Source organism: Hakea prostrata, chromosome 3 (assembly GCF_041222555.1).
Source record: "Hakea prostrata isolate BN-2017 chromosome 3, UWA_Hpros_2, whole genome shotgun sequence".
Taxonomy (NCBI): Eukaryota; Viridiplantae; Streptophyta; class Magnoliopsida; order Proteales; family Proteaceae; genus Hakea; species Hakea prostrata.
In genome coordinates this window covers 32208668-32220850 of record NC_142602.1, presented here as the reverse complement: position 1 = coordinate 32220850, position 12183 = coordinate 32208668, and the positions used below count along the sequence as shown (strand labels likewise).

General features: G+C 34.1%; 1 protein-coding gene across 2 annotated transcripts in view; it reads left to right on the top strand.

Moving 5' to 3' along the window:
* The window catches only part of LOC149022103 (Tetratricopeptide repeat (TPR)-like superfamily protein), a 45572-nt gene extending 38177 nt beyond the window's left edge, over positions 1-7395 (top strand). The window contains exons 13-14 of one of the 2 annotated variants that reach the window (XM_089150281.1): positions 5834-6022; positions 6741-7395. In XM_089150281.1, the coding sequence (XP_089006407.1) occupies positions 5834-6022; positions 6741-6851 (300 nt within the window). In that variant the 3' untranslated portion in view covers positions 6852-7395. Of the gene's footprint in view, positions 1-5830; positions 6023-6740 lie in introns of both variants that reach the window. The other variant, XM_089150280.1, reaches the window with a different exon arrangement.
* The last annotated feature ends 4788 nt before the right edge of the window (positions 7396-12183 follow it).

Sequence of the window (12183 nt, the reverse complement as noted above, 5' to 3'; positions counted from 1 at the left end):
ATACTAATCTTGATCCAAACCCTGCTTTTGTAAGTCATTCTAATCTAAGTCCACTTAGTTTTATTATTTTTATTTCTTTTATTGTCTTCATTTAGTGAAAATAAATTATTTTTAATATGTCACCATAAAAAACAAACTAAGTCATTTGTTGCATCCTACATTCTCATTAAATATATTTATGTAAATAATTGTTGACTTACTTATAACCAAAATTCTAATCCAATTTAAATAGGGTGTTTTAGAATCAAAATCTCATTGAACTGGGGTAAACTTTAAAGGCTATAAGTTTGAGGTCACAAATCTTTAATCTTAACCTAGGGCATTCTATGATCAAAATTCCAATTAAACTATAATAGGTGCATTTTAATGATCAAAGCACAAAACAAGTTTAACTAGGTGTAAATATATATACTAGCTTCATTACTACAAATAATAATTGAAATCAAATTCAAGCCATTCTATCGCCTAAGCGTAATTTTATAAATCGACAATCCTAATTTGGAACATCTAAGTAAAATTTCAAAATAGAAGGTTCTCAAGAGAATTTTGAATGACATGATCTATAGATTAATTTTTTTATATAAATAATGTATTAATAGAATATCGTTTAACCACATTAATTATTGATAAAAAGATTATGCCTCGACATCATTGCTAAAACATAATTCATAGTGTTATTTATATAGAATTTTATTTTTCAATTTGGAATTGGCCAAAGTTATTGGTATTATTCGAAAAAATTCAATTTGGAGGAATAAAATTATACTAACATCTGTTCTAAGGTAAATGTTATTTATATTTCTACTTTCTTTTAGATAAAAACAATTGGGTTTTAAGAAACTTTACGTCATTGGAAAGGTTTTTATCTTTTAAAATCCATTATGCTGGTAGGGACTATTGGAGGTGCGACTGATATTTTGATTTGTTTTGTAGTGACATTAATATTAGAAGACAAATCACGAAGTGTCACTGATGATTTGTCTATATCGTGTATATATTATATAGAAAACTCCCTTATTATATAGAAAAGTCCCTTTTGCACTGCTTTAAAAAAGTTTTCTTAATATCTTATACATTAATTAGGCATATATTAAAATTAGAATAATGAAATGTATAAATTCTAAACATTAATATCAAATTGTATTTGTTAGTCACTTAACTATATAATACTTTTATAATAGACCAATATTTTTATACGTTAGATGATTCAAATTGAACAACATGTTAGATTCAAAATTAATAATAGGTTAGTTTGTGCATTTTATAAATTATATATGACTATGTATGATTTAAATTTGATTAGGGTCAGGGTGAGGGCCAATTAGGGACAAGGACAAGAATAGGGTAAGGCCGGCTAGGGAACAGGGCTAACCCCTCTCAACCCTACCCAATCAAGGACAATTAGGGCGGGAATGGGCTTGGCTTGGCCCGCTTAGGGTCAGGGACCAAAATTCTAAGCCCTGAATTAGGGTCAGGGACCAAAACTTTAAGCCCTGAATTAGGGTCAGGGAGGGAATGGGCTTAGCTAAAAACATAGAGGGTTGGGATTGGTATTGGAAAAGCCCAACTTGACCCTATTGCAATCCTATCACCTTCCATATTTCTCGCGGATTGATTTACGTGTGCCCTTCATTACCAGTTTCCTCTAATCTTTGTAGGTGGGGACATTAGATGATCATTGCCATATAAGAACTTCTATATTGCAACTATAATTCTTTATCCCATGTCCATGCTTATCGTATCATAAACTATATGGGCTAGATTTTTCTTGGGTGGAAAATTTTATAGTAATTATTATAATGGCAAAAATTAATTGTATTAGTGAAATAGTAGAAATCAATTTTTAAATTCAATATAAAAAAGTGGAGAGCATTTTCAAATTAAAACTCATGATGCCTTTTTTCCTAAAGAGTGGTTATATTTTAGTCTATCAGAAAAGTGCAACCTATGGTGGCTTCACTAGTAGGGCTGCAATAGGGATAGGCTTTTCAAATCCTAATTCCTGTGTTTCATGGTCTTAGCTAAGCCCATTCTCGCCCTGACCCTCATTCAACGCCTAGGATTATTGTCTCTAACCCTAGCCCTAACGGGCCAAGCCAAGCCCATTCCTGCCTTGATTGTTTTTGATAGGGTGCAGTCGTGACAGGTTGGCGTTGTCCCTATCCCTTATAGCCTAGTCGTGTCCATGATTGGTCGTGTGCCTATCCCTATCCTTGTGTCTTTGTCCCTGATTGTCCCTAGCTTGACCCTTGTCCCTGCCTCTGTCGCTTATTTGCCCCGTCCCTATCCTTGTCCTTGAATGACCCTGCCTGAGTCCATGTCCCTGATTGGCCCTATCCTTGTCCCTATCCCTAATTGGTCATATCCTTGTCTCTTATCAAATTTAAATCACGCATGTTCATATATATAATCGATAAAATGCATAATCAAACCTATTATTCAATTTGAACCATCTAATATATAAAAAATATTGGTATAATATATTCACATTATATCACTAAGTCGGTAACAAACAAAACTTGATGTTAATTTTTAAACTTTTATATTTTTTTTCATTATTCTAAATTTAATGTACACCTAATCAACATATAAGACTATTCAATAAACTTTTCTTAAGGGTGCAAAAGGGAGTTTTCTATATATTGTATCTATGATAGAGACAAATTATCAATGACATTTTGTGATTTATCTTTTAATATTAATGTCACCAGAAAACAAACCAAAATATCAATCATACCCCTAGTAGCCCCTACCGACAAAATATTTTTTAAAAGACAAAAACTTCTCCAATGACGTGAAGTATCTATTATACCCTTTTAATTAAAAACCAATTGTTTGTTCATATAATAAGGTGGAAATATAAATAGCATTTACCTTAGGGGTTAGCATGATTTTATTCTTCCAAATCAAATTTTCCGGAATAATACTAATAGTTTTTGCCAATTCCAATTGAAAAATAAGATTCTTTAAAAAATAATAATAAAAAAAAAACTATGAATTACATTCTAACAATGATTCACTTGTCAATCTTTTTGCAAGTTGATTTTATGTTCAATTGATTGATTCATTTACAAAAGAGATATATAGTAGATATTAGATATTTCACATCATTGTGGACCGAGACACTATATATTATCAACAATTAATATGGTTAAAAATATTTTTTTAATACATTATGTTATAAAAAAAAATTAATATATAGATCATGTCATTCAAATTTCTCTTGAATACCTTTTATTTTAAAAATTTTACTTGGATGTTCCAAATTATGTTTTTTAATCTATAAAATTATGCTCAGGTGCAAGAATGACTTGAATTGATTTTCAATTATTGTTACAGTATACGGTTAATACACATATTTACACTCCTAATAAGTTTTGCATTAAACTTGTTTTATGTTTTGATCATTAAAAAACACATAGAATAGTTTAATTGGAATTTTGATTGTATTCCCTAGCCTAAGAGTAATAATTTGTGAACATAAACTTATGGCTTTAAAATGTATCTTAATTTAATTATAATTTTAATTCTAAAACACCCTAATTAAATCATATTAAAATTTTGATTTTGAGTAAGTCAACAATTATTTACATAAATATTTCTAATAAAAATGTATGATGTAGCAAGCAACATAGTTTGTTTTTATTTAACATATTAAAAAAATCATTTATTTTTACTAAATGACACCAACAAATGAAGTAAAAAAATAATATAAAACAAAGGGGACTTATTGGATCACAATGGCTCAAGGTCAAAATCAAGGCTTGTATTAATGTTAATATGAGGTCAATATTAGGATTAATTCCATGGTTAAAGTCATGGTTATGTCAAGATTAGGGCCAAAATCAGGGTCAAGATCAGGGCCAGAATCAAGGCAAAAATCAAGGTCAAAGTCAAGGCCAAAATCTTAAGCCTAGGCCCTATCTGGGAAGAGGCCACCCAGGCCAAACTTGCACCCCTAATCACTAGATCAATTTTATGGCTATATTTTTTTCCTCAATCTTTATATGAAGATATCATAGTTGTAACTTGTAACAATGTCTAGGCATCAAGGCGGTTAGGCGACCAAAGCGATTGGGGCTCCGCCTAGGCAATTAGGCGATAAAGCGGTTGGGTTAAAAATTTTCAATACAACTACGTTTAAACTACTTTCTAGAATAAGCTAAACAAGTATTTAATAGTCACATTCATCCCAAAAAAACAAGCATTCAAGAATCATAATTATGAAAAATTATTCAAAAAAGAACACAAACATTAGTTCATCTCATCAAACCATGGTTGTCAAAGCGTCTGCCTAGGCATTTACTGATTCATTGATTCTTGATGTTGAGTATGGCTTATGTTTCCACATTCTATTGTCGATGGGCATGGGGTCCAAGGAGGCCTCCCCGGCGGGGGGAGCAAAAAATAGGTTCTATGTCACTTTAGGCCTTGGAGTTCCTTTACAGATTGGGCTTCAATTAAACGGTTCAAAGCAAAGCGGTTGAAAAACCGCTTTGCCGCCTCAACGGACGTTTTGACAACCATGCATCTAGGTGCTTGAGGGATGAAGAAACCTAGGCAATAAAGTGTCACATAGGTACCAATGTGGTGCCTAACGCCTAGGCAGCACCTTGAGAACTATTGAGGATGCCGGAAATTATATACAAAAGGAAATCTAAAAAGTAAATTTTGATTTTCTGGAAGGGGGAAAATTTCTTGTGAAACAATGAATCCTTATTCTGCATTTGGTGGTTTTCTTTCCTGACATGAAAAGGAAAATCGTGAGGAAAATGGGTAATGTGATCATCTGATGACTTTAGTGGGAGAAAACCTGAAGGGATAACAGATAAAACAGGTACTTTGGATTCCTGATCAGCCACCAGGATATCCTTTTGTATCACCCTATTATCTAGCATGTGGCAGATAACAAGTGGTCCTAGACTTGTAGACTGGTAGGCCTTGCTCTCCTGTTCACATATCAGGTTTCAGTTTGGATGGAGATAGATGGTGACATAGTAGGGCTTTAAAATCCATTTAAGAAAATGTATCTTCTCATAAATTGTTGAAAACACTGTACGGCTCAAGTACGTGGAAAAGTGCCAGTACATGGAGTAGATGATTGGTTTTGGTTTTGAAATTTGACACACGGGTAATCTAGGCTAATGCTCCATCTATCCAACCAATGGCAAAGCACCCTTCCATCCCACATATTTAGTGGACCCACCTAGTAAGCCCCTCCTAGTAAGCTGTTCAAAGAAATCTTTTGCTAATTGAACTGCTTCTCAGATAGTTTATTGCTGGTTTTTGGGTCTCACCCATCATGTGCGGAAAAATGAAGAACTGAGCCTAGGAGAAAGAAAGTCATTCCTGGCTTTTCTTCTCCCTATCAAAGTTCAGAAAGTGGAACCACTAACAAGTGATCTCAAGCAAGCAAATAATGAGGTTCTTGGTGTAACCGGGTACTAATTAACTCCCTTTTTTTTTTTTTTTTTTTTTTTTTGGGGTGGGGGGGGGGAGAGAAAACAACCAAACTCAGTATCAGAGATTGGATAGAGTATGTGACAACTGTCAAAATGGGAATCTTGCTTATATGAGAGGCAAAGCAAATTTTTATGGGATTTGCTTTTCCTTTAATCAGTACTTGGAATATTTAAATATGCATCATATGCTTGCAGAATTCCCTTTAAATATCTATCACCTTGATTTTTTTATCTTTTTTGTTGGCAAATGGTATAATTGTGCTCCATACCATTTAGTTATTGATATATACCTAAAATCTTATACCAATTAAATGGGTTGGCTACATGTGTCTTGTTCATCACTGAACTGTACAACTTTGTTTATACAGCAGCAGCTTAACAAGGTTGATCAAAAACAGTCACCACAAAGACTTTCTGGGGCAGGAGATGCTGTTAACACAAATTCATCAGCTATAAAGGTTGATGTTACACACATTGTTTCTGTGGCAGCTTGTGCTGACCTTACATTACCACGTGGTGCAGGCCTTTGCATTGATACAATCCAGGGACCAATTTACTTGGTAAGTGTTGCCTTAATCAATGTGAACCATATTGTATATATGCTTGTGAGATTTTGAATTATATTTGATAAGTAAATTTTCAATTTATATTTGAGGTGCTACATGATATACCATTAAGTACCTATGAGAGAAGTAACTCACATGGTTTTTGCAAAATGGTTTCTTGGCTGTGTAATCTCAAGATTGAATACTCCAGAAAGCTAAGAGAAGATGATTTCATTCCTTCACCCTAGTAGGGTATTTATAGATTTACAACTCATAGTTTAGAAGTTTAGAACTAACTTAGAGAAGGAATAGAAGTACAACGCAGATTAGGAAATAAACAACAACATGAAAAGGTCCTAAGAGGATAAGGAGAGGGGAGTTCTAATTCAACTAGGACTCTCCCCAATTACTTGCACTAGCTAGCGCAGGTCTGGTTTGAGTCACTCACAACAAATGCCTTTGACTTGTACCATAGATGGGAAAGGTCAATTCAATACATTCAACTGTCTTCCTATTTTTTTCGCCTTTTCTGGTTCATCGATGCCGTAATGTTGGCTAGTTTTTGTCCCAGCTTTGGCAACTTTAATTTTCACCAAATCGCATTGTTTTGGAAGTATTTCTTGTAATTCTGAACATTTGAGTGAACAATAAAGCCAACTCAGGGTTGCTAGGATGGCAAATATGACAGCTTTTCTTCTTGCCACTAATTTAAGATCTTTTATGTGATACACAGGTTGCTGACACGTGGGAGTCCTTGGACTGGTGGCTTGATGCAATCCGCCTTGTCTACACAATCTATGCCCGGGGAAAGAGTGATGTCCTTGCAGGCATCATAACTGGCTAAATCCATACAATGAGACACCATTAACCATGTTCTTGAAGAAATATGGTGCCTGGGAAAAGGACTCTTGATCTATTTGTCTAAATCAAACTTGATGTATCATTAGATTGTTCCATTTATCCTGGTTTGGTCAGATAGCCTTGCCTTAGAGATGAGTTTTGAGCTATTGAATTGTTGCTAGTCTTGATCCATATTGGTGTAATCTGCCATTTGCTTGGTTTTCCCTCCCCCCAATCTGTTCCCGGTGAAAGAGCAAATTTGTTCACTTGTGCATGTAGTTTAGTTGAAGTTGGCGGAGTTTTCAGCCAATTCGATGTAATTGAAGATGAAAGAGAGTTTCTTGTAGGACTGACAATTTTGTGGAGTTCTATGCAACTTTAATGCTGTTAACTATCTAGTAGATAATGAAGAGGAAATTTAAATCGATGTATGTTGTGTGTAACAGGAAGGGAGAATAGTTGGGCGTAGCTTTCTCTATTTCTTTGTGTTGATGTCCACTGGAAGTAAAGCCAATCATACAAAACATAAAATATGAGCAGAAAAACAATTGTGATTCTAATGGATTATTATCCTCTTCATTTTTTATATGGAGATAGACCATTTCTATATGGATGAGTGACACGTGTTCTAATCTAAGGGTTGCTATTAAATTAAAATAAAAAATTATATTTTTTAAATTTAATCTTAACCCTTAGATTTAACTTTGGACATGTGTTGCTCATCTATAAGGAAATGGATGCTATTTCTATGTCAGAAATAGACATATAGACAGGATAAGAGTCCTCCAAAAACAAGAAACCCTTTTATTTGGTTAAGACCAAACTGTAGTTTGGTGCTTAGTTTGGGAGATCAGTTTTTGTTCCTGAGCTCATCACACCTGGGACATCATTGTTGTGTTACAGAAAGGAAGCTGAATATCGCACTCCATTCCCTCTCTGCCTCCCTGGGGCAGTCCAACCAAGTCTTGTTTGAAATATATGTTTGATTGAGGCATAGCTCTTAATGGAGACTAAGTCATTTATATTGACATTAAGAATTCAAAACTAGTGGGAGGGGTAGTGGTTTGGGGTGCTTTATAACGTTGTTGAACATAGTATAAGGGGTGCATTTCATTGTTCTAACATAAAGGTGTGTTTGATATATAGTTTGAAACACAGAGGTTGTAAAATAATGGAATAAATTTTAAGAATGTAAACATTAATAGTTTGCAAACTCACAAGGTGTATATGCTATTTATTCTATTTCTTCAATACTTGAGAAGCTCTTAAATACCCATTCTTAGGGGGGTCCTGTTGGCCCTGACCCAACTACCCTAAGCCCAAATGGGGCCTGGGCTCAAGATTCAGGCCCTGAGAGTGGATCAGGGTCAAAATATTCTTGCCCTAAATCAAGATCAAGTGCCGGCGTGGGATTACTATTTGGCCTGCTCGGCTTGTCCCGACCCGTCCTGGTGTTGAGCCTGACTCTGACCTAATTTTGGCCTTGATTTTGACCGAACTCTTGACCTTGATTTAGCCGATTTTGTCCCTAATCCTAAACCTAATTTTCTCCTGATTTTGGCCTTGATTTTAACCATTTAACCTTAATTTTGTCCCTAGTCTTATTTATCCAACATTGTGAATGAAAACATAAGGCATAGCTATGAATATAAACTTTTTATTTTACCAAATTCCTTCATTAGGTTTTGTTCATTGATAAGGTTCACATACTTGACATTGAGTGCTTTCATTTCTAACTGGGTACTAGATAATGAAATGGCACCAATTCTAGTTGCTACCACCAACAGAGGGATCACAACTATTGGGAGCACAAACAATAAATCTCCACATGGCATACTTACTAATCTTCTTGATCTATTGTTCATCGTCTCAACACCTTCTTGGCTTTTGATGTCAAGGATCTTACGTATTTCATCGTCTGTGTAAGAATGTGAAATATTTGAAGGAAAAAAAGAATTTAATAGTAGCTTAGAAGTTCTATTGTTTCTAAATAATAGTATCTTAGAAGTTTTATTATTTTTTTAATTATTGTTTTATATATTAGTAGATTCAAAATTAACAATAGGTATTACCAAAAAAAAAATTAACAATAGGTAAAATTGTACATTTTATCTTTTATGTATGTGATTATATGTGTTCAAATTTAATCAAAGATAGGAAAATGACCAATCAAGAACAAGGACAAAGCCATTAAAGATGCACAAGGTCAATTAGGGACAGGGACAAGAACATGGATAGCCCAGTCAGGGATGGGATAGAGCCAATCAAGGTCAAAGACAAGGCCAATTAAGGTCAGGACCAGAGATAGGGTCGATCAAGACCAGGACCAGGGAGAGGGCCAATCAAAGGCTTAGTGCAGCCATAGAGGAATCATTTACGAACTTTGAAACTAAAATATAAAATAGGGTAGGTTTCTTTTGTGTGAAAGTGGGTCCTAAAACATCTTTAACTAATGAACCTCTCTTTTTGACTTCTTAGCCAACCAATAATGTATATGTTGATGACAATGCATGAACCATTAACATTGATTTTTAATTTTCTCTAAAAATAAATAGCATTGTCCAAACATATACCCAAAAAAAAAAAAAAAAAAAGAAAGAAAGAAAGAAAAAGAAAAGAAGAAGATAGGATTTTACTAACTTCACTATTCTTAAGTTAATCAAGTTCTTGCCTTGACAGTCTATAACAATTATAAATGTTATAAGTTCTATGTCGACATTTCCACCTCACAACTCGAGGAAAATGTCTAGATTGGTGAACAATTTCTAGTTTATCAACATCTAAGTGCTAATATGCCTAGAGCTAAATTTCAAATTTTAACACATGGATAACATGTCATGAATAATAAACCCTAAGAAATGCGAATAAACATGAGCCAAATGAAGGAAGTATAAGAGACTCCATCCTCAAATTTTGTGAATCAAAACACAGTCATACTATTAAAAGGATAAACTAATTGTAAATAGAGTCATTGAACCTCCAATACTAATAGTGTTCTTCCTAGAGACACACATCAATATCTATATAAGCAAGAGCAACAATATGCCATAAATATTTAGCACATTCAAAAAAATCAGCAAGAAACGGAAGATACGACCAAGGTACAACTTTTCGCCAAAATTCGGTCATTTCGGTGAACACCTGATATGAGAAAAATTGCACCGAACCCATCTAGACCGGGTTCACATCTTTTGCCCCGGTTAGACCATAATCGGGGCCCATTCTAACCTAATCTAAACAATCAGGAGGGCGCCACTTTGTAAGTTACCGGCCATGAACTCCCTCTCAAAGCTGGCGGTAGATGAAGCTTCCTAGTAGGAAGCAACTATCATCAAGATGGTGAGGGAATCCTGAGAAGTTCGGCAACTACTATCACCCCCGAGTAATCAAGAAAAAACCCTACAATCGGATGGTAACCCGCAAAGATCATGAGTTCATCTAACGATCGAGAATCAAGGATAAATCCTATATAAACAAGTGATTGGTTCACGCAAGAGGTATCTGAATCGTTTCCCTACTAATTATCATTCAAGTTTATGCTATGCAATTAGCCAGAGCCTTTTGTGATCAGTTCAGCAACTGACTTAAGCTTCGAAGGTGGCCTCCCAACCCCAGCGGTCGGGCCACGTCTAACCTTGTTTTGCAAGCTATTGTCAGGAGATCCGGAGGCTTAACAATTTCTAGATGCATCAACACCAAATCGAAACAATAAACGATATGCGAGATTGAAAAATCTCGCGATATATTGACAAGATCTCAAATTTTTGCGATATTTTGGCGATTTCTTAGCAATTCTATAGCAGAATCTTCAAGGTCAATGGGCATTCTTACCAATTATGTCCCAATGATTCAAGACTCAAAAGGCAATGTGCCAAATGTGGTTAGGAAGGAAAATCTACATAGAATAATTTTTGAAAATAATTCAAATTAGACAAACATTTTGTAGCAAAATCTTCAAGATTAATGAGCAATCTTATCAATTATACCATAGTGATTAAAGCCTCAAAAGGCAACGTGCCAAATCTAGTTAGGGAAGAGTATATACATGAAAAAATATATGGAAACAATTTAAATTATGAATGGATTCTGTAATAGAATCTTCAAGGTCAACGGGTCATCTTTTCAATTATCTCCGAATGATTTAAACCTCAGAAGGTAACATGTTAAATGATTAGTAATGAGTATTTATATGGAAGAATTTATAGTAAATAATTCAAATTTACTAAATATTAGCATCAAATTAGGGTAGACACCAACTTTCAGCCCAAAATGACCAACATTAATTATATTTCTAGCTATGTTAGCAAATATAGTAGTTCCCAGGATGCAACAAATATGTTTGAGTAACATAAATAACATCCATTTTAAAGGCATTACTTCCCATAAATAAAAGTTATTTTTTAACCATGTTAGTTTGACATAACCATACTGTAAAGCCTTTGTGTAGGTAGAATCTGATGGATGTGTTTAAGGAAAGTATCACGTAGATCCTTAACCTCCTTACACAATTTCCAATAATAGTCTTTCCCATTACTCTATGACCCAAAATATATGCAACATCTTCCAAAATTATGTTCATTCAAATCGTGGCATGTAAAATGTATTAGGCTCACTTCTCCACTTATCTACCAAGGCAATTAATAGACACTGGTCTATTTGAAAATGCCCTATACGATGTAAATACTTGAATCCAACAATCTCCACCATTGGCTTTTATTTTTTTTTATTAGGCTTCCACTCTTGTGGACATTTGACTATGTTCATTACTCTGTAGAACACATCTCTTCTAAAATGAGTTAATTTAAAATAAAATAATAATAATAATAATTGGTTATATCTTGTAAAACAAAAACAAGCATTTTAGTTTGCACTTTTATACAACAAGTATTACCTTATCCATCCAAATCAACTCTGAAACATGATTAGATTGATCATAAAGAACAATATTGGCATTTGATAAGTCTATCAATAGATGCTACAGTTAACGATGGTGTATCATGCGTAACATTACTAAACAGATCTGGCCGACTAACATCTCATGTACTAGTACACTCATAGCGGGGCACCTCATTCCAAACATATTCAAATATGTCCATACCCTTGAAGGTGACTGGCTCTTATTAGGAACATTTCCTTTTTATGAGATTTTTCGTATAATGTCTGATTGTAGAGGATCCAGTGACATTATGAACTTAACACAACAAATAAAATTAATTAACTCTAAATTCAATTTAAACAATAGAGAGAACGTAAACATGTTATTGAAATATATGGCACAAGATCTACAAGATCTCTTCTTAAGTATACTACTATAATTTAAATTCACTAGTTATGAT